Source organism: Caretta caretta, chromosome 20, assembly GCF_965140235.1.
Source record: "Caretta caretta isolate rCarCar2 chromosome 20, rCarCar1.hap1, whole genome shotgun sequence".
In the NCBI taxonomy this organism is placed as follows: domain Eukaryota; kingdom Metazoa; phylum Chordata; order Testudines; family Cheloniidae; genus Caretta; species Caretta caretta.
Genome location: NC_134225.1, coordinates 22,176,427 through 22,198,757, shown reverse-complemented (window position 1 = coordinate 22,198,757; position 22,331 = coordinate 22,176,427). Strand labels below are relative to the sequence as shown.

General features: G+C 61.6%; 1 protein-coding gene across 1 annotated transcript; it reads left to right on the top strand.

Moving 5' to 3' along the window:
- Positions 1-1,728: 1,728 nt before the first annotated feature.
- Positions 1,729-22,138, top strand: PALM3 (paralemmin 3). Its single transcript, XM_048832321.2, has 8 exons — positions 1,729-2,136; positions 6,943-6,994; positions 10,910-10,990; positions 11,972-12,093; positions 14,358-14,457; positions 15,247-15,274; positions 15,779-15,898; positions 17,242-22,138. Exons 2-8 carry the CDS (start codon positions 6,950-6,952, stop codon positions 19,569-19,571), a joined length of 2,826 nt encoding a protein of 941 aa, XP_048688278.2. The 5' UTR covers positions 1,729-2,136; positions 6,943-6,949; the 3' UTR covers positions 19,572-22,138.
- The last annotated feature ends 193 nt before the right edge of the window (positions 22,139-22,331 follow it).

Here is a 22,331-nt window from a genome sequence, read left to right as displayed (position 1 = left end):
ACCCCTGCCCCGCCCTCTCCCACCCCCATTCCAACCCTTTCCCCAAAGTCCCCGCCCCAACTCTACCCCCTCCCTACCTCTATTGGACCCCTTCCCCAAATCCCCGCCCTGGCCCCGCCTCTTCCCGGAGAGCGCCGCGTTCCCCCCTCCCTCCTAGCGCTTGCCGCCGCAAAACAGCTGTTTCGCGGTGGCAAGGGCTGGGAGCTAGAGGGAGAAGCCGGGAAGGCACACTCTGGGGAGGAGGCGGAGGTGAGCTGGGACGGGGAGACGCTGGTGGGTGCAGAGTTGGTGCCTATGCCTCCTCCCCCACCCCACAAACCGCATCTTCTGCCAGGGCCTGGAGCCCTTCGTCCAGCCGTCGCTCCTTCCCTATCCCTGGTTTGTCTCCTCTCTGCCTCAGACAGCTCAGCAGAAAACCCCCCTCTGCAGCCCCCGCCGCCCCCTTGAATCCCATGGTCTGCCGCAAGGGCCTTGGGGGTCTCAGCACTTTCTCCTCCCAGCTCTTTGCTGAGGTTCCTTTTCCCCAGGCTTCTCCCCTGCTGACCCCAGTGGCCTGGCTTAATCCCACGTTCCCTTTCCAGTTGACGAGCCCCATTTCCCATTACAGGGCCAGGCCACCCTGTGACAGGCCCATTGGTCTGACCAAGCCCAGACGTTCCTCGGTTCAATGGAAAATCACTTGACCCAAACTCGGGGAAACGTCCCTCCTGCCACACGGACCCCACGATGCTGGGGGCCAGAGCTGCGGCCAGGGGACGCCTTCCACACTGTCCAGCAGAGGCAGGCAGCCAGGCATCAAGGCGTTCACAAAGCCACTGGCACCATGCACCCCAAAGGTGTGGGGCACGGGGGGAGGCTGGCCTAGCTGGGCAAAGCGATGGAGTCTGGGGGGTTAGTCCAAATTTGGAGGGGGCTGCACTGGGGTGCATGCGACAGGATCTCTGAGCTATGGTGCATACAGGACCCCCGCCTGCTGGGGCTGGAGAAAGCAGATCCTGGCCACGCAACGCCCGCGCCCGCCAGGGGCGTTCTCCACTGGCTGCCGACGCCCCGCCACACAGCAGCTGCGGAAACCATGGCCTGCAAGCATCCGCCACGAGCCCCACAGTGCAACGGCCAGGCCCAGCTGGCCTCCCTTTGCCGACCATTGAAAGCCCCCAGTGTTTATTTGTTACAGCTTTACGGACCCGCCCCGCCCAAGCCCCATTCAAGAGACCGTGTCTCCGCACAAGCACTGTGCCCGCCACCTCGCTGCCTGGCTTAGCACCGCCGGGGACCAGCATGTGTCTATGTGTAGCTTGCTTCATTGTCCCCTGTGCTTCACCCGCTCCGGGCTCCTTTCCCATCGTCCCACGCCAGGTGCTGTCTGTTGTGCCCGGGCACAGCGGGCGGAATGCCCTCCAATGCAGTGGTGCCTAACTATGGCGCTTGCCGCAGGGCCCTCGAGGGACAGGGATGCCAAGCCGGCCCCTTGTGCCAGCTGTTCCTGGCTGCTGGGGGTGATAGCAGGGTCCCCCAGCAGGTTGGCTGGAGGGTCCTGCTCAGAGGGAGATGGAGAGCCCAGTGCCTCCTTCCAGCCGGGCCTGGGATCTGCACTCCCACCGGACACGCACGTGTGAGAGAGCAGACAGGTGGCTGAACAAGGCAGCCCAGGAATGCTGGTAAATAATTCAGCCAGACAGCTGATAGCGTCTCCAGATCATACCCAGGAACGCGGGCAGGGGCCGGGATGGGGGGGAGCGGCAGAGCTCTCTCAAGGGCGTCCAGACCCGGAACCGCTCCAGTACCTCTGGGAAATCCACCTCCCTTGCCCAGCGCTCCCTGGCTGCACCTTTCTCCTGAGCCCAAACCGGCCTAACCAGCTCTCCCGAGCCACCCCCCAAAGCCACGCCGGGGAAGGCAGCTCGCAGGCAGGGAGCTCAGAGCCAGCGTGAGGCGGAGGGAGAGATTTGATGATGCCGCGCCGTTGACTTGGCGAGCCGGACGGCGGAGTGGCGGCAGTCCTGCCGAGCAGTGCCCCCCAGCTGGACGGGGGAGGGGACCCCGCCAGGGGTCTGCAAGCCTCACCCAGGTCCTGGCCCCCTGTCCGTCCCTCCCCCCCCACCCCCGGTAGAGTCAGCAGCAACGGTAGCAGCGGTAAGTGGAGGATGGAAGGGACCGACTATCGCGGGTGCCTGTGAGCTGGGGACTAGGGGGCGAGGGAGCCGCAGAGGGAGAGAGAAGGGTGCGTGGCCTCAGGGGATAGGGACCGATCCCTCCCCAGGTTCCCTCCTGGGCTTTGACCTCAAGGCCGCCAGTTCAAATGCAGCCCAGGGCCAGACCGAAGCGCCCGGCCCCTCGTTGGGGGAAATTGGCTGGTCGGGTCTCAGGCCAGGTCCCCGTGTTGACAGAACAACGAGTAGGAGTTAACCAGGCAGAGAGGCCAAAGTGCCAAGCGGGCCATGGAACCTGAGCGCATGCCTGGGGGCAGCCGTGTGCACCTCAAAGACAAGGTGCACAGGGCTGAGCTGCCCATCGAGGGGGTCCGGCTGGCAAACTCCTTCCCCTCTCTCCGCTCAGCCCTGCTTTGCTGCAGGGACCGCTCCCCCACTCGACCCCCCCCGGGGAGGTTGCTGGGCGGCGCAGGGGAAGGATGCTGTGCTCAGAAAGGGACGCAGACGATCTCGAAACCTGGGCAATTCCAGACCCTGCCTCAGCGGAGCCCTTTATGACACTGCGCCTGGGGCCCCTGAGGAGTGCATTGCAGGTCCTGGGCCGGGTCCCCGGCTGCTGGACCCCCAGCTAAGGAGTAGGGCATGCTCCTGGCGCTGGCGATCTCTCGTTCAATCCCCTGCCCAGGGCTTCTACAACACACACCCATTAGAAGTTACAGCCACTCCAGGATCTTCCCCCTTCAGCTGCTGTCCCTAGGAAGGAGCAAATCAGAAGTAATTAGTCTGAAGGCCTTGGAGCCCTGGCTATGTGCCCTGCGGGGGAACGTCTGGGAGGAGTGGTTGACTGCCAGAGCATCATACCAGGCCGTTGAGTGGAACAGGTTTCGGGGGACACTCCCTCCTTGATGTCTGGGGTGCCCGGGAGCCCTGCCAGGGCTGGGGATGGCTAATGACACCCTGCTAGTCAGGGCTAGCCCTTGGGTTGGGCTCTCTGCTGACAGCTGGCCGGGGTAAAGTGCCGTCGGCCCTTAGGGCTCTGCGAATAACCACAAAGATTCCGCTCTCGCTTGTTAAGCCTGTGGTGTGGAAGGGATTGGGATCCCCATTTATCTGACTGGGGAACTGAGGCACAGAAAGGCCAAGGGGCTTGCTGAGCATCACCGTTAGTGAGCTGGGAATAGAACCCAGGAGTCCTGGCTCCCAGGTCTTTGCTCAGGGCTCCAGGCTGGGCGGCCTCCCGGCACCTTTTGTACCTTTAATTCCAAAGGGGACGGGTGCCAGGCAGTGCCATGTGGAGCTGTTTGGACAGAGGGCTCCCACTGATGTCCCTGGGGAGAGAGCCCACCTGGGCTCTCCGCTGCACTCACTGGCGGTCACCTGGACGATGGAATTGGGTGGCCCTGCCTGTAGTGAGTTTGACAGGTCTCAGTCCAGTTCAGCAAATGGGCCTCGGAGCCCAGACTGCCCTCAGCCCCAAGAGAAAGTCCCTCCAGGGGTGGGACGTAGCAGCTGTGTAACAGCACACAGCAACCCCACGCAGGCATGGCTCACCCAGCACCAACATGCAGCCACCTCTGGGGTGGGACATGGCAGCTGTGTAACAGTGCAGAGCATTGGCAGAGGGGGACAGTGAGTAGAAACAGAAGGAGATTTGCCTCTTCTGAGGCTGCTGACCGAGCAGAGAATTCACTTAGGATAGGAACAAGGACAGGAGCCAGGGTAGCCTGTTGGCTGGAGTGTGGGGGCCTCTGGCTCGCTGCCTCTGTGGCTAGGTCTATTTGCTTGAATACACAGGGACTTCACTCCCTCTGGCCCTTCCCTTGCTCCCACCTCAGCTCTGGCAGCCGGTCTGTGGCTGGGGGCTGTCAGTAAAGCAAATGGGTTTGAATTCGATTAGCAGCTGTGGAGAGGACTAAAATAAAACGGCAGGATGGAGGAGAAACAGGGGGAGCCAGAAAGAAAAAGACAAGGAGAGGGAAGGATAAACCAGGGCCCAGATCTTAAATGTCTCTGTGGATTCTCATCTTGAAGAATCTCTCTATATAGATACAGATCACTTTGTGCAACAGTGCAATGCAGCCACTTCTTGGGTGCGGCATGCCAGCTGTAAAACGGTACTCAGGAATTTTGTACAGGGATCACTCACCCAGCACTGAAATGCAGCTGCTTCTGGGTGGGACCCGGCAGCTACATAAAAGCACACAGCAATGCCACACAGGGCTGGCTCACCCAGCATTGTCATGCAGCCATCTCTGGGGAGCCCGTATGTAGAAATGGACCCTGTATGCATTGGAGTGTGTATGCATGGGGGGAACGTAGCATGCGTGGGGGAAGAGATGAGTTAGGTGGAAGGAGGGATATGGCCCCATTCCACTCCCTTTCTCCCTGCTGTATGCTGACCCCGTGCCTGCCTCCTGGGACGTGTCCACAGCCCCCCTCCCGCCCTGGGCCCCCTCCAGCCCAGCTCCCTGGCATCCGCTTTCCCTGATCCTGCAGTTTGCCAGCGTCCATTATTAACCTGGCTGCTGATCGGCGTGGGAGGGCGGGGGCTGGACAAGATGGCCTCAAGTAACCTCAGGGGCAAAGGGACCCTGCTTTGATCGGATACTGTCCCTCCCCCCCCTTCCCTATGACCATTTCCCCACAGCTCTCCCTGCCAATGCCTGCCCTGAGCCATCCTTCTGTGGGGGTGGAGGGAGGGGGCGAGTATCAAAGTCCTGCCAGGCTAGCTTATTTCCCTCAGGGAACTGGTGTAATCTACCAGCTCTTTTGCTGATAGAAGCTGCTGTAACCCACCCCAGAGGCAGCCGTATTTCGGAGCTGGGGGAGCGATCCCTGTACCGTGTGGCTGTGCTTTGGAATACAGCTGTTCTACCTTCACTGGGGGAGTTTGCCCGTACGGCTGCTCTGGTCTAGCTCTGCCGGCAAACCCTTTCTAGTGTAGACAGGAGTTCCTAGAGCGGCGCTCAGCCAGCATCTGGGCCCCTGTGTGTGTGGGGGGTCCCAGTGTGTCTATGTGTCTCGCAGTGCGTGTGTGTCTCTCAGGCTGTGGGTATGTCTACACTGCACCATGAACCCGAGTTCCGACTCAGGTTTGAGCCCAATCCCCCTTCCATCCACACTCAAATCAGTCTGACTTGGGCCAGGAACCCCTTGGGACTTGGGCCCGTGGCCCCTGCCAGGAGGGTGAGACTCGGGGCAGAGCCCTGTCACTGTGCAGTGTGGATGCAGGTCGAACCGCAGACCTGAGCCGGAAGGTTGGCGGAGCACAGTGTGGACCCGTTAGCGAGGCCGTGAGACCCGGGTCTGGCAAGTGTAATTCTGCAGCGTCGCCGGACGCCCAGGCACGGGCACGGAGCCAGCCAGTCCCCCAGCGCGGATCCCGCTGTCCGCTGGGTCTCAGCGTCTGTCTGTCCATATCCCGGTGCAGCTGCGCCTCAGCGAGTGTTGGGGGGGACGCCCAGAGGAGCTGGCGGCTCCACTCCCTTCCCCTCCCAGGCCCCGCCGGCCTCACACTGTCAGCCCTTCGCACCGTGTTTGTTTGCGTGTCTATCACCCCCCGCAGACCCAGGCACCTGGGCCGGGTGGTGGGGAGGTGACGCCCCCCCCAGGTGACTCGGCCCCCAGAGAGGAGCAAAAAGGGGGCCCAGTCTATTGCTGAACGTGCTAGGACCTGAAGGGGACCCCCCCACCAGGGGAGCTCTGGCCCAGCTTCAGTAACCAGAGCCCTGTTGCCAAACTCTGTTCCTCCAAACCTCCCAGGGCAGGGGGGCAGGACGGGGTCCCCACTTCATCCCCTCCCAAGCCCCTGCCTCCTGCACAGAGATGGGGGGAGGTTTGGTCAGCTCCAGAGCCGATGCCCATAGCTGATGTGCCCCCTCCCCTGCTCGGCCCCTGCTCTCTGTGCCCCCACACCACAGGGCAAGCTGCATGGGGCAGGGCCCCTCTGCCACACCCTCTTCCAAACCTGGCCCCTTCCCAGAGCAGAGATCCCCCCCACCCCTCCCCATACACACACCAGCCCCTTCCCTGGAATTTTTGCCCAGCAGGGTACCAAGACCAGGATCCTGCCAGCATCCCAAATGCCTGGGGTCCATCTGCCCCTGGCGATGTCCCCTCCAGCCCCTCCCAGTGCCCCCCATATGAGCCAGATGCCGGCTCCGCTCCCCACTCTGCTCTGCCAGCACCGGTTCTCCCCTGGGCTCCTCTGCACCACAGGGGCCATGGGGGCCTCTGGGGCAGGGGCAGAGGAAGTGGCTGGGTGCGGCATGGCAGGCTGGCTGCAGTTACCCCTGCTGGGAGAGGCCAGGACCGAAGTAGCCAGGAGCTCGCCCCCCCTCCCCGCCCCCAAAGCCAGCACCTCCTGCTGGGAAAGCCTGGGACTGGGATTGCAAACATAGTAATTTGGGTTGCGCTGGGGGGAAAAAGTGCCAGCTGATTTTTGAAACAGGTGTGAAGCCTTGTGGGGGTGCAGAGGGGAGTGGACCTCCCCCCCGCCCGCAAATGTGGCATGGTCCCAGCTCTTGCTCTCTGGCAGGGGAACCTGAGGCCGAGAGCAAGTTTGAAGCCCCCTTCCGTCCTGTCCAGACTTGCTGCTGAATCCCACAAATGCCGCAGCTTCTCGGCCAGGCGGGAGGAGGGGAAGGGACCCAGAGAGGGGGAATGGGAGAGGGAGGGAAAGAAGGGAAGGAAAAGGAGCACGTGAAGGAGCGATAGAGGGGGCAGGAACGGAGGAGAAAGCTGGTGCCGCTCGACCTTTGGCCATCCCCAGGCTTGGTTTGTCTTTCAGAGGGAAGATGACCGAGAGCTCGCTGTACACGCAGCGCCTGGAGGCCATCGTGGTGAGTGGACCCCTCCCCACCCCCAGGGACCCCAGCTGAGACAGGCCTCGGGCCCCTGGCCGGCATCGCCCCCCCGCCGTCCGTCCTTTGGCTTCCCCTAGTGGAGCCACTTGCCCCGCTCTGGGAGAATCCCAGTGAGTCAGCAGCCCAGGGCACACGAGAGGCCCAAGCTGGTGCCCCCGGAGGCAGTGGCAGAGGTCGTGCAGGGGCAGAGGAATCCAATTCGACAAAGGGCAAATATGCCTCCAAGAGCCAGAGAGTGGAGTGGAGTAGCCAGGAGCTCCTGCCCCGCTCCCCACAGCGCCCCCTGCTGGGGGAGACTGGCACTGGACTAGCCCCGAGCTCCCCCCACAGCCAGCCGTCCAGCCGTCCAGGTCCAGGCAACAGGTGCTGGGCGGAGGGGGACTGAGCCCAGTTTCTGGGCCTGCTGGAGCTGAGAACTGGCCTGTTCGTCACAGCAGTGACCTCCTCTCTCTGCAGGCCCATGGGCTGGGCTGAATCCTGGAGGCAGGAAGCTCTTAGCAGCCAGGGGAGTAACCTGAGCCCTGGCTCCCCTCGTCTTGCCCCCCCGCCCCCACCCCCGCCTGGCATTAACAAATGAATTATTCAGCAGGCAGTGGCTCCAGAAGCAGCTTTTCTCCGGTCCAGGCCTTTCAGGCTGAGAGAGGGACCTGGAGGCCTGCCCAGCCCTGGCGCAGCACCCCGGGACAGGGGGATGGGGGAGAAGGGGGATCGGGACGGGGGCCGGGACGGGGCAGCAGGCATGTGGGGGTAGCGATATGCATGGGGCCACACGACATGGACGTGGGTGTGAGCAGCATTTGTCACAGGCTTGTGCACATGGGGTGAATAGTGTCAGGGACACACGTGTGCACAGAGGTTGTGATGCAGCAGGCGGAGGCATGTGCACACGGAAGTGACCAGCAACAGAGACATGCGTGTGCACGAGGGCAAACAGCAACTGGAACACACATGGGCATAGGGGCATGGAAAGCGGGGGGGGGGGGGGCCACACGCGCACTCAGAGAATGAACAGAGGCAAGGGCGCGTGTGCACAGGTGGCAAACAGGGTCAGGGAAAACGTGCATGTCCATGGGTGACTAGTGTCAGGGACACGTGTGTGCACTCGAAATGCACAGAAGCAAGGACACGCAGGTGCCGGGTGGGGAACAGGGTCAGGGACAACACGTGTGTGCACATGGGGTGCATAGTGTCAGAGACACATGTGTGCATGTGGGGTGACCAGCAGCAGGGACACACGTGTGCATGGTGAATAGTGTCAGGGCCAACACGTGTGTGCAGATGGGTGATTAGTGTCAGGGACACGTGTGCACGGGTGGGGAACCGGGTCAGGGACAACACGTGTGTGCAGATGGGTGAATAGTGTCAGGGACACGTGTGCACGGGTGGGGAACAGGGTCAGGGACAACACGTGTGTGCAGATGGGTGAATAGTGTCAGGGACACGTGTGCACGGGTGGGGAACAGGGTCAGGGACAACACGTGTGTGCAGATGGGTGATTAGCGTCAGGGACACACGTGTGCATGGGTGAATAGTGTCAGGGCCAACACGTGTGTGCAGATGGGTGAATAGTGTCAGGGACACGTGTGCACGGGTGGGGAACAGGGTCAGGGACAACACGTGTGTGCAGATGGGTGAATAGTGTCAGGGACACGTGTGCACAGGTGGGGAACAGGGTCAGGGACAACACGTGTGCGCAGATGGGTGACTAGGGTCAGGGACACGCGTGCACGGGTGGGGAACAGGGTCAGGGACAGCACGTGTGTGCAGATGGGTGATTAGTGTCAGGGACACACGTGTGCATGGGTGAATAGTGTCAGGGACACACGTGTGCATGGGTGAATAGTGTCAGGGCCAACACGTGTGTGCAGATGGGTGAATAGTGTCAGGGACACGTGTGCACGGGTGGGGAACCGGGTCAGGGACAACACGTGTGTGCAGATGAGTGAATAGTGTCAGGGACACACATGTGCACGGGTGGGGAACAGGGTCAGGGACAACCCGTGTGTGCAGGTGGGTGACTAGGGTCAGGGACACGCGTGCACGGGTGGGGAACAGGGTCAGGGACAACACGTGTGTGCAGATGGGTGAATAGTGTCAGGGACACACGTGTGCGCAGATGGGTGAATAGTGTCAGGGACACGTGTGCACGGGTGGGGAACCAGGTCAGGGACAACACGTGTGCGCAGGTGGGTGATTAGTGTCAGGGACACGTGTGCACGGGTGAATAGTGTCAGGGACACACGTGTGCGCAGATGGGTGACTAGGGTCAGGGACACGCATGCACGGGTGGGGAACAGGGTCAGGGACAACACGTGTGCGCAGGTGGGTGACTAGGGTCAGGGACACGTGTGCACGGGTGAATAGTGTCAGGGACACACGTGTGTGCAGATGGGTGACTAGGGTCAGGGACACGCGTGCACGGGTGGGGAACAGGGTCAGGGACAACACGTGTGCGCAGATGGGTGACTATGGTCAGGGACACACGTGTGCACGGGTGGGGAACAGGGTCAGGGACAACCCGTGTGTGCAGATGGGTGATTAGTGTCAGGGACACATGTGTGCATGGGTGAATAGTGTCAGGGACAACACGTGTGCGCAGATGGGTGACTAGGGTCAGGGACACGCGTGCACGGGTGGGGAACAGGGTCAGGGCCAACACGTGTGTAGATGGGTGAATAGTGTCAGGGACACACGTGTGCACGGGTGGGGAACAGGGTCAGGGACAACACGTGTGTGCAGATGGGTGAATAGTGTCAGGGACACATGTGCAGGGGTGGGGAACAGGGTCAGGGACAGCACGTGTGTGCAGATGGGTGAATAGTGTCAGGGACACACGTGTGCACGGGTGGGGAACAGGGTCAGGGACAACCCGTGTGTGCAGATGAGTGAATAGTGTCAGGGACACGTGTGCACGGGTGGGGAACAGGGTCAGGGACAACACGTGTGTGCAGATGGGTGATTAGTGTCAGGGACACACGTGTGCATGGGTGAATAGTGTCAGGGACAGCACGTGTGTGCAGATGGGTGAATAGTGTCAGGGACACGTGTGCACGGGTGGGTGACTAGGGTCAGGGACACGTGTGCGCAGGTGGGTGACTAGGGTCAGGGACACGTGTGCACGGGTGGGGAACAGGGTCAGGGCCAACACGTGTGCGCAGGTGGGTGACTAGGGTCAGGGACACGTGTGCACGGGTGGGGAACAGGGTCAGGGCCAACACGTGTGTAGATGGGTGAATAGTGTCAGGGACACACGTGTGCACGGGTGGGGAACAGGGTCAGGGACAACACGTGTGTGCAGATGGGTGAATAGTGTCAGGGACACATGTGCAGGGGTGGGGAACAGGGTCAGGGACAGCACGTGTGTGCAGATGGGTGAATAGTGTCAGGGACACACGTGTGCACGGGTGGGGAACAGGGTCAGGGACAACCCGTGTGTGCAGATGAGTGAATAGTGTCAGGGACACGTGTGCACGGGTGGGGAACAGGGTCAGGGACAACACGTGTGTGCAGATGGGTGATTAGTGTCAGGGACACACGTGTGCATGGGTGAATAGTGTCAGGGACAGCACGTGTGTGCAGATGGGTGAATAGTGTCAGGGACACGTGTGCGCAGGTGGGTGACTAGGGTCAGGGACACGTGTGCACGGGTGGGGAACCGGGTCAGGGACAACACCTGTGTGCACACGGGCTGAACAGTGTCAGGGACACGCGGGTGCCCCGGGCCGGGTCTATCCCGTGCCAGCTCCGCAGGGTCCCCACTGGCCGCGGGAGGGTTAAAGCCCCGGCCGCGCACGTGGGCTCCCCCGCCCAGGGCCCTTTGTCCGCGGCTCGCCGCGCCTGGCCCCGCAGGGCGGCGGCTCCAGCCTCGCTCTTGTCGCTCCGCGGCTGCAGGGGCGGCGCAAGGTGCAGGAGCGGATCCTCCGGACGCGCCGGGAGCTGGAGGAGGAGAAACTCCGAGCCCAGCAGCTCAAGGTAGGAGGATCGGGACTGGGGACAGCGGGGGGACTTGGGGGGAGCTGGAGGATGTGGGGGGGGTGTTGGTAGGGGAGCTGGGGGGGTCTCGTGAGGGTGGGCTTTGTGGAGGGGGTTAAGGGACGTGGGGGGGGGGTTAGGGGAGCTGGGGGGTGCGGTCTGCTGGGGGTTGGCCCAGCAGAGGGGGTGCCAAGGTCCCTGTGGCTTGCCAGCGTGGGGTGCTGGCTGCTGGGGGATTTGGGAGGTGGTAGGTTCCAGCCAGGCTTCCCTGCCCAGGGACACAGCAGCCCCCTGACCCACACCAGCATCCCCCCAGGGTGGCGGCTACCCGAGCCCCATTCCAGCTGTCCCACGGCAAACCCCTTAGCCTTGATGTGGGCTGCGGGGAGCTGCTGTTCCCCCTCGCAGGGCTGGGGGGAGGGGCCATGTGCATTTTGCTCAAGGCAGGGAATCCGCTCCCGCCACCCCACTTTTCCCGCCTGGGGGTCCCCCCGCTCAGGGGGGTTCCGTCAGAGGCCACCTGCTGCCCGGCTCCTCGGGCAGGTGGAGGTGCTGAAGTGCGTGAGTGTGGGGGCGCGGGCGGGGGTGTGTTCCCGTGTGTGGGGCTGGGGCTGTCTGCGTGTGTGAACGCGCGTTTCTGTGTCCCTGCACATTCTGTGTCCGTGCACATTTACACATCCATGGTCTAGCATGGTGCACGAAGCCTGCGTAGCAGCGGGGCCAGTCGGTGCATGCGTGTCCGTATGTCCCCGGAGACAGGTCTGTGTACTTGGACACACGTGTGCATGGAGCAGGAGCAATGGCAAGGACACGTGTGCTGGGGGGTGAGGAGCTGTGGTAGAACACATGGGCGTGTCCACGGCCATGTGGGTGCGTGACCGCACGGGTGCGTGGCTGGCTGTCACTGTGCACACATGGCCTCGACCCAGGGCGTGGCGGGAGGGGCAGGCTGATAGAGGACGCTCTGCTCTCTTCCCCCAGAGGAAGTCCCTGCGAGACCGGTGGCTGATGGAGGGGTCGTGCCTGCCCCCCGAGAACGACCCCACCTCCCCGCTCTGGCAGGCACAGTCCCGCATCCAGGAGCTAGAGCAGGATCTGTCCAGGTAAGGGGAGGGCGGCGGGTACGTCACAGGGGAGATCTGCAGCTGTAGCCCTCAGGCCTCTTCCCCAGGAGGGATCACAAAGCATTTTACATGCTTCACCCAGCACTGAAATGCAGCCACCTCTGGGGCGGGGCTTGGCAGCTCTTTACAGCCACACAGCAATGCAGCACTGAGGATTACTCATTCAGCCTTGAGCTGCAGTCACCTCTCAGGGTAGGGCAGGGCAGGGCCGCTGATTAACTCCCACCCAGCAAGCTGCCTGGGGATTGCTCGCTCGATGCTGAAACGCAGCCATCTCTGGGGTGAGGCGTGCAGCTGTTTAACAGCCACACAGCAGTTCGGGACAGGAAGGAAGATGTGTTGGGGATTTTAGGGAAGCAAGGTGGAAGCAGCCAGATTTGGAATTGGGGATTGGCCCCCAAACTTTTGGTGGGGGACATGAGCCCTCCGTACTTCACCCACTACCCTGTACCCAAGAGCTCCCCTCTCCTGTCTGGACCGGAAGACGCGTGCACGTAAAACGCAGCCAAGGAATCGGACATTTCCAAAGCAGACAAACGGTCTAAAACACAGAAGCTGTCACAAAGGCAAAGTGCGGAGGGAACCAAAAGGACACAGGGCAGGGAGGTGACTGAATGCCGAGTGAGCAGTGCTCCACAGGATTAAATCACCGCTCAGAACAAGGGACAAGACAAGCCACAGCCGAGCAAGTCACACGCATTGAACTTTTTACCCCTGCCCACGGGGGACCCCCTCCCCGGGGTCCGTCCATCTAAAGGGGCCTTTGAGATCTCTCTGCCCAATCAGAGCTGCTTTCACCCAGCAATCTCACAGTGCTTTGCCAAGGCAGGGGGAAACTGAGGCACAGAGTGACTTGCCCAGGGCCACAGAGTGAGGCAGGAGCAGAGCTGGGAATGGAACCCAGGAATCCTGGCTCCCAGTCCCTCCACTCTAGCCTCTAGGTTTACAGTTGCTCAGACCAGGGCATCCGTCCCCCAGCTCCCCCTTATCCATCGTGTGAACATAAGCTGCTTGTCTTCTCTTTCACGGCCTCTCCCCACCAGACCAATCGTCTCTCATTCACTATTGAGCTGCCAACTCCCATCTCCGACCAGCCCCTGATCCCAGCCTCTAGCACCGGCCTGGACCCTTTGCAAACCAGCCCCGCGGTGCTTTCTCCCTGCTTGGGAGCAGCTTCCCATAAACCCCCACCAAGCGCCTCATTAGCCACCTGCAAATCCCTCCCCTTTGCCAGGAGGCCTGCAACCAACCCGAGAAAGGCCAGGCTGCTGGTGAGCAGACAGCACGGCCTGCCATGCTGTTTCCTTGGCCTGCCGGTAACCAGCTGGTGTCTCTTGTCCCAGACTGAGATCGGAAGCTCTGAGGGCAGGGACTGTCTTTTTGTCCTGTTTCTACAGGCCCCTAGCACAGTGCGGTCGGTCGTGGTCTGTGACTGGGGCACCTATGCGTTACCGTAATACACCTAATCACAACCAGAGATTTAGCTGACTCTCAAAACCAGAGACAGGGCACCCAGGAGTCCTGACTCCCAGTCCCCCTTGCTCCAACCCCTGGACCATACTGCCCGTGCACGTGAACACATAACGAACAAGAAGGCTATTGGCAACGTGATATAATTTCAAAATGCCCATTTATACGGAACCCACCACTTCAACCAGCCAGGTTAGAAAAGCCAATGAAACTGGCGTGCACATGGGAAAAACTGGCAGGGGTGAGTGCGTGTGAACGTACATGCTAGGGAGGAAGACACCCCTTCAGTCTGGCACGTGGAATCGGAACTATTCACCTATGTGTTTAGCCCCTATACCGCTCCCATATAAAGGAGATTTCCCTTTAGACCTGTATTATTATGTGTAGATAGATCAGGGTTCCCTTGCATCAGGTGCTGCCCAGACATAGCGAGGAAGAGTCCCTGCCCCAGAGAGCTCACAGGCTAAATACATAAAGGATGGGAGGGGAAACTGAGGCACAATGAAGGGAAACATCTTGCCAGGGATAGAACCCAGGTGTCCTGACTTGCAGGGGCCTGTGCTTTAGTTTTTGCTCCTGGGACATTGTAAGAGGCCAGTGGGGTTGTACCCCCAACAGGCAGCGGCCAGGGCAAAATTCTACATGGCCGAATTTTGAGCTCGGCTTCTCTGCTTTCCTGCCTGGGAGCCTGGTTGTGGCCGGGGAGCAGGGTCAGCCCCAGTCCCTGTGGAAAGGGACCCAGCCTGGGAGCTTTTCTCTCCCCCTCTCTGCAGCCTCCAGTCCCAGATGCAGCAGCTGAATAACCCAGAGCATCACGGCAGGCCGCAGGAGGCCTTGGAAGATGCTAAGCAGCCAGCAGGGAGCACCTGTGAGGTAATGCAGTGAGTGGGGCAGGTGGCACCTGCGGGCGCAGGAGGTGGGGGGAGCGCATGCTGCAACAGCCCAGGAAGAGGGGGAGCTGTGGGGCAAGGGGGGGGCGCACGCCGTTCCCAAGCTGGGGGGAGCCTCCCTCTGCGTGCTCCCAACAATTAGCTCCTGGGTGGGCACATGGGGCAGGTAAGAGGGCAGCGGGGGATGGGACGGGTTCAGTCCCCCTGAAGATATGGGGGGGGGGTTTAGCCCATTGCGAGGGCCTGCCCGTGGGACACCAGCCTGGATGGGCCCCATTGCTTCATCCCTCTGTGGCTATGCAGATTGCACAGCCCGGCTGTGAACTCCCAGCCCCCACCCAGCCCATTCCTGCTACCCATCCCTCGGGGGCGGGGGGGGGGGTGTCAGATCCTTCTAATTACCCCCAGACAGGCCACTGGCCAGCTAAGCTGGGGGGGGGGCTTTCAGCCTCCCCAGTCTGCCCCCGCAGCGCGGCTCGTGTTCTCTCCCTTCCCCTGCCTGGGCTGTCTTGTCTCTACAGTTTATGGCCTAAATTCCTCCCCCCAAGTTCTGTGTCTGAGCCTCTGGCCTCTTTTCAGGACTCCTGGGTTCTCCTTATGTTTCCTTTGGGCGTCGATCGCTTCCTCCTTGGGCTGCAGAAGCAACCCCAGATGAAGCAAAACTGACCCCTGGAAAACAGGAGGCAGGAGCCATTCTGGGCCACCCATGCCCCCCAGTTCCCTCCCCAAGCTGTCACCCCCACCCCCTAAGGCTCCCGTCTCTCTCTTTCAGGCCCGTGGGGCTGGTTCTGCTTCGGCAGGTGAGTTGTTCCCTGTTGGCGGGGAAAGCGGCCGGGTCTGGTTTCCCCAGAAGGTCGTGGTCAGGCTCCTTCCTGAGGCTCGGGGGGGCTCGGCAGGGCCAAGGCACAAGGGGGTCGAGGCTCAGGGAATGGGGGCGGTTTGGTGGCAGCCACAAGGCTGAGCCCACGTTGGGATGGTGCCGCAGCGTGCAGGGAGGGAGCGGGACCCTGCAACGCAGGCTTGGGGGCCTGGGGAAAGCCTGCATGCCTGGAAGCCGACCTCGTGGGCAAGAGAGGGGACCAGCCCCTGCTCTGGGGGCTTGTCCCAGGGCTGCCCATGGAGCATCGAGGCTGGTGACGGGGGAGAGGGCATTCCAGTGTAATATTGATAGGGCTGGGACTGAATGTGTCCTGGGGGCTCTGCTCCCCATAGGGGGTCCCTCTGGGGAGGGCAGAGAAGGGAGGGTGCAGGAGAGCCTGTCTCGGTGATCAACCCAGCCTCCTTTGCCTTCCAACCAACCCCAGGTGGGGGGGGATGTGGCTGTGAGACCGAACCTGCCCTCCGCCTGGCTCCAGTCCCCCCCAAGAGGGCCATGCGAGCGGCAGCCCGGGAGAGCCTGGAGAATGGGGACGTGTCGGGAGCAGGTGAGCGTTCGGATGGGGCGGTGCATGGGGCGGTGCTCCATCGTTCCCAGAGCCCCGGCCCGGGAACTAGGCCAGCACTAGAGGGCAGCCGGGGGCCAAATCTCACCCTGGGGATTCCTGCATGGGAAGGGTTAGCGCAGGGGGGCTGGGAGCCAGGGCTCCTGGGTTCTGTCCACAGCTCTGGGAAGGCAGTAGTGTCTAGTGGTTAGAGCAGGGAGACTGGGAGCCAGGACCTCTGGGCTCTGTGTGGGAAGTCTTGTCTAGTGGTTAGAGCAGGGGGCTGGGAGCCGGGACTCCTGGGTTCTGATCTCAGCTGGGGGATGGAAGGTTTGCGCAATGGGGAGATGAGGGTATGGGGAACCAGAACCCTTGGGTTCCTTTCCTGACTGCCACAACTTCCCCAGGTGGCCTTGGACTAGTGTACCATTCCCTGTGGGGCCCCAAGGACACCACGGCTGCCTCTCTTGCCTCTATGCTACCTCTCCTGGGGCCCAGGGTGTTATAAAAAAAACCCCCTTACCAGAGACAGTTTATCACCCCCAGATCTAGAGCATGGAGCCCTTAAAATCCCACAACATCTGTTCCATCAGTGTAGCACACACCACGCTCTGGCGGCTTTCACCGCTCCTTGGTTCGCCTTCAGTCCTCTCCTGGCCTTCTGCCAGGCCTGGCACACCAGCCCCACTCTTCCCAGGGGACCCCTTTCCCCCCACTGGGAGTGCCTGCTCAGCTGGGGAGCCTCCGTCACTCCCTCTCAGAGACCCACCCCCTGGCCCTCGGCTCCAGCTCAGTAGGCAACTCCTGCCTTCAGCCTTCCCCAGCCTGGCCAACTCCTCTGCTACCTTCAGCCTCTCCCCAGGGCCCTTTACATCCTCCTGCCAGGATCTCTTCCCTCTCTGATTCTCCTGGATCCCTTATAGCCCCAGTTGCTGCTCCCGCCGTCTTGATTGGCCCAGTTGGGCACACTGCATCCTATGTCACAGGGTGGCTGAGCCCTCCAGCTCCCCTCTGCTGACAAGTCACCTCCCCGTCTGTGCCTCGGTTTCCCCACCAGTCAAATGGGACTGATCTCCCACAGTACCCACCATGGGGTGTCTTGGTCCAGAGAGGTCTGTGAAGTGCTTTGTAATGGGGGGAGGAGAAGGGGCAAAGCCCACAGACCCCTGAAGTAATGACCACCTCTAGCAGGGGGCCTCCCACTTGGGGACCAGTCTGAAGGATCCCCCAGGTGATGCTGTTGCCTAGAGACCAGTATCTCCTCAGCCGCCTTGGGACAGATCCCCCTCCCCCGGGCCATGGGGAGAGATCCAAGGGGCTGACCCACATTCTCTTTTGCCTTCAAGGTCCCTTTGACGTGGAGGGGATCGGCCCTGGGGAAGGCAAGACTGAAGCCAGCTCTGCTTCTCTGGGAACTCAGGATGACGGGGCAGGAGCCTCTGCCAAGCAGCCGGAGAAGCTGGGCGTGGGGAAGGTGGAGATGATCATTAGAAACCACCTGGGCCAGGAAGTGGGCAGCATGGACGCCATCGGGCGGACGTCCCCGGAGACGGAGGGGGAAGCTCCCCGGGGAGAGAATGGGTTGGAGGAGGCTTGGGACGGAAGGACGGAGCAGGAGCCGCAGAGCCCGCCCGCCCTTGCGAGCGACGCCCGGGACGGCGGGATGGAGGAGAGCTTGGCAAGGCAAGGGAGCAGAGAGGGGCCGGAGGGGGAATCCGGGGTGCAGGAGGGGGAGACGCAGGTCCTGAAGGATGAGAACTGCTGCCTCGATTCCCCAAGGCCCGAGCCGGACGGGGAGCTGGAGGAGCCGATAGGGGTCGTGGAAGAGGGGGAGATCTCGGCCGAGCCTGCCAGAGGAGCCACGGGAATGGAGGAGGCAGAGGCTGTCCAGAGGGCTCAGGGCAGGGCAGCAGAACCAGAGAGGCCAGAGGAGCTGGGACCCACCCAGGGGACAGGCTCTATGTGGCAGGAGCCTGCTAGGGAACAGGAGCGTCAGGTGTCCCCTGGGGCAGAGCATCCCCAGGCTGCAGGGGTGGGAGAAGGAACAGAGACGAAGGCCTCTTTGCAGGACCAGATCCCAGCTCTGCAGGACCAGATCCCTTCCTCTCTTCAGGAGGCTAAAACCTCTCTGCAAGACCAGATCCCAGCTCTTCAGGGACAGACCCCCTCCCACCAAGAAGCTAAAGCAGCTCTCCAGGACCAGATCCCATCAGCTGTCCAGGACCAGACCCCTTCCTCTCTGCAGGAGGCTGAAGTATCTATGCAAAACCAGATCCCAACTGTGCAGGGCCAGTTCCCATTGTCTCTGCTGGAAGTTAAAACATCCCTTCAGGGCCAGATCCCCTCACCACAAGAGGCTAAGGCAGCTCTCCAGGACCAGATCCCTTCCTCTCTGCAGGAAGCGAATGCATCTCTCCAGGCCCAGATCCCATCAGCTCTCCAAAGCCAGATCCCATCACCCCAAGAAGCTAAAGCCGCTCTGCAGGACCAGATCCCTTCCTCTCTGCAGGACCAGATCCAATTTATGCAGGACCAGATCCTTTCCTCTCTGCAGGAAGCGAATGCATCTCTCCAGGACCAGATCCCTTCCTCTCTGCAGGAAGCGAATGCATCTCTCCAGGACCAGATCCCTTCCTCTCTGCAGGAAGCGAATGCATCTCTCCAGGACCAGATCCCTTCCTCTCCGCAGGAAGCGAATGCATCTCTCCAGGACCAGATCCCTTCCTCTCCGCAGGAAGCGAATGCATCTCTCCAGGACCAGATCCCTTCCTCTCCGCAGGAAGCGAATGCATCTCTCCAGGACCAGATCCCTTCCTCTCCGCAGGAAGCGAATGCATCTCTCCAGGACCAGATCCCTTCCTCTCCGCAGGAAGCGAACGCATCTCTCCAGGACCAGATCCCTTCCTCTCCGCAGGAAGCGAACGCATCTCTCCAGGACCAGATCCCTTCCTCTCTGCAGGACGCTAACGCATCTCTCCAGGACCAGATCCCTTCCTCTCTGCAGGACGCTAACGCATCTCTCCAGGACCAGATCCCTTCCTCTCTGCAGGACGCTAATGCATCTCTCCAGGACCAGATCCCTTCCTCTCTGCAGGACGCTAACACATCTTTCCAGGACCAGATCCCTTCACCCCAAGAAGCTAAAGCAGCTTTCCAGAACCAGATCCCTTCACCCCAGGAGGCTAAACATTCATTCCACAGCCAGATCCCCTCCAGCCAAGAGCCAATCCCTGCACTTCACGGGGAGGTACCGCTTACCCCAGGGGAGTTGCCACCTGGCAGAGCACCCGCCCTGGAGCAGGTGCCTGCCCGACCCGGGGAAAGCGTGGCCCTGAAAGGAGGCAACGATGCTGGCCCGGTTTCATCGACTGCAGAAGAAACCACTGAAAACCTGGGGAAGCTCCACCCGGAGCAGCAGCCTCTGCTCAAGGAAGCCTCCAGGCTCTGGACAGGCCGGAAGGCGCCACTAGATCCCATGGCCAGAAGCCCGCAGCCGGGAGCTGGCACCTTGAAGTCGCTGGCAGCCGTGAGCCCAGAGGCCCCGACGTACACGACCGCCTCAGCCAACCCCGGCTCTCTGTGCGAGGGCAGGAGCGCCGCCCCCCCCCAGCTGGCAGAGGGGCAGGAGGCGGGCAGACGCAAGCAGAAGACCTGCCAGTGTTGCTCTGTCATGTGATCCCGGCCCCGCCAGCCGCTGGCCGCCCTCAGCGCTGGGATGGGCATCGAGAGCCCCCGCCGGAGATGGGCTGATCAGAGGGACCTTGCTCCAGTGACTGGGGGCCCAGGCAGCCGTGGCTCAGCCCCTGGGTGTTTTAATTCCTCCGGGGGGGGGCTGTTCATTTGTACTGCCTGATGTTTTCCTATGGAGGGGTGCCCGGGGTAGGCAGTCAGTTTGGGGGGCGCCTGTCTCCTGCTGGCAGGACATGGCTGCAGCGCTAATTTCACGTCTGGTGGCTTCTGTTCCAAGCCCCTGCATGGAGGGGTCCTTTCCCTTCTGTCCCTGCCACGTCTGCCCCCTTCCAGAGCTCTAAGGGTATTGGGCAAAGCGGGGAGGGAAGGGGGTCTCCTGTTCCTGGGAGTTCAGGGCCCCAGCTCACACTTCTGCACACGCCTGTATACACGCTCGCCCCCCCCCCCGCATGAATGCACACGCATGTACACACGCTCCCCTGCCCGAATACAAACCTCTGCGGACAAACACGTGGACACGCACCCAGTCTCACGCACACGCCCGAATATACAGACAAGCCCCCAGGTACAAATACAGCTGTAGACTGACCCCTCCCCGCCCGCATCACTGCCCAGACAGGTGCGCTCACGCTCACACCCACAGGCCCGACACAATCGCAGGTGCACAGTCGCAGGGGCCTCGCCAGACACCTGCACGCACCCAGACTTACACGTGCGTTCACATGCTTACTGCCCCCGTGGGATGGCTCAGCCGGCGTGGCCCCAGCGACAGGCTTCCTGCCTCACCTCCAGCTGGGCTGGGCATTGCCCAGCTGCCTGCTCCCAAACATGTCTTGCCCGAGAGACCTTTCCTAGAGCCCTCGCTGCGCCAGGAGGGGGCGCCCCCCGCAGGTCAGTGAGGGAGGCATCGGAAACCACCTCCTCCCACGGTCCTCAGCTCAGCATTCCAGCCCCTGCATCCTGCCCCTGGCGGGACCGAAACCCCTTTCCCAGCTCTGGCTCGGGCAGCCCTGGAGTTCAGTAATGGGACAGGCTGGAGCTGTAGCCCCGACCCCTTCCGGCGCATCCCTAGGCAGCCTGGCCCCGAGCCTCGGAGCTATGTCGGTGTCTCTGAGGGTCTGGGCCTCAGATGCCACGGTGATGGGCATCCGTAGAACAGCCCCCAAAGCTGGTTTTGTCTCTGGGCCTTTCCCCCGCCTTAAACCGCCCTTGTTTGGAGTGAGTGTGAGCCAGTCACGCAGGGTAGCCTTGAACCGTCCAGCAGGGGTCACTACGGAGCGATGCTCAATTAAAGTCACTTTCAATGGGAAGCCCGCTCCTTGTGACTGTGTGAGGGAGGGTCAGCGAGTGCTTTTCCAGGTGTCGGCCTGCTGGGTTCTGTGCCCACCTCTGCCATTTTACCACTGGGTGACCTGGGGCAAGTCCCGTCCCCTCCCTGGCCTCAGTTTCCCCTCCCACCCTCTTTGTCTCGGTGAGCGTTGCCGGGCAGGGACGGTCTCTCGCTGTGTGTCTGTGTGGGGCCCAGAACAGCGAGATCCCTGATCTCAGTCGGGGTCTGGGCAGCGCCCAGCCGGAGGGGGACTCTGATCTCGCTCGCGGTCTCTGCCCTGAGCTGATAGGCACCAAGCTTGGGGATTGTCCCCATTTCAGAGAGGGGAATGCGGAGCTAGGGAATCCCTGCTCCAACCTTTAAGGTCCCCTCCCTCCCAGTGCTGAGAATAGGACTCCTGGGTTCTGGTCCCAGCTCTGGGAGGGCAGTGAGGGCTGGTGAGTTGGAGCAGGGGGCTGGGAGGCTGGACTTCTGGGTTCTAGCCCCAGCTGTGGGAGGAGAACGTGGTGCAGTGATTAGAGCAGGCCTGGACTGGGAGTCAGCGACTCCAGATTTACACCGCAGAGCATCCTGGGACCTGGGTGCTGTTACTCCAGCTTTGCAGCACTGGTCCCCCCTCTGGGCTTGTCTCCTCAAGTGGGGCTGCCCAGATTTCAGCCCTCAGAGCAGCCCCCGACTGCGTATGGGGGCAGCAGCTCCGAGCCACCATTTACCCCCAGTGCTGCAGTCCAGGCTGAGACAGCGGGAGACCAGAATCACGCCCCTGGCACCTCTGTCTCTGCCTGCACAGACTGTCCCATCACACGGGGCCATGCTGCTGCCCTGACCCTAATGAAACCTTCCCCCAGGGCCAAATCTCCCCCACGCTGAGCTGCCAGCTCTGAGTACAGGTCACAGCGGGGGCTGCTGGGCAGACATCACCGTGTGGTGCTCAGCGTCTCGTCTGAGCCTGGATTGTCCCTTTTAAAAGCTGACAGAGCCACTGGAGTGGATGAGGCCGGATCCCCAGCTGGTGTAGATCAAGGTAGCGTCATTGTGTGGGTGGGGCTGTTTGACACCGGCTGAGGCTCTGGCCCTTGCTGCTCAATGAAATCAGTGGGAGTTCAGCCCTTGGAGCTTCCCAGGGGCTGAGGAGGTGGGTTGTGACTGGCTCCAGATTTCCCCGCAGTTGTGAATTCAGCACATCCCAGTGAGGCTGAGGGGGTTAAAGTCAAGTGAATTGAGATCTGATGTGTGTGTGTGGGTCTTTCTCATCTGGGGGGTAGGAATATCGCCCTCTTCTCTCTGCTCAATAGACTGGGCATGAAATTCAACCCCCCTCACCTTGGTTTGATGTCTGCCAAGCGTTGGCCTCATGCTTAAGGTCCTTAGTAGGGACTCAGGACACCTGGGTTCAATTCCTGACTCTATTGCCTC

Excerpts from the sequence above, each read along its gene's own strand:
- PALM3 (XM_048832321.2), top strand. The coding sequence starts at position 6,950 with ATGACCGAGAGCTCGCTGTACACGCAGCGCCTGGAGGCCATCGTG. Across the intron at positions 6,995-10,909 it reads AGCGCCTGGAGGCCATCGTG|GGGCGGCGCAAGGTGCAGGA; the intron begins GTGAGTGGACCC and ends CCGCGGCTGCAG. Across the intron at positions 14,458-15,246 it reads CAGCAGGGAGCACCTGTGAG|GCCCGTGGGGCTGGTTCTGC; the intron begins GTAATGCAGTGA and ends TCTCTCTTTCAG.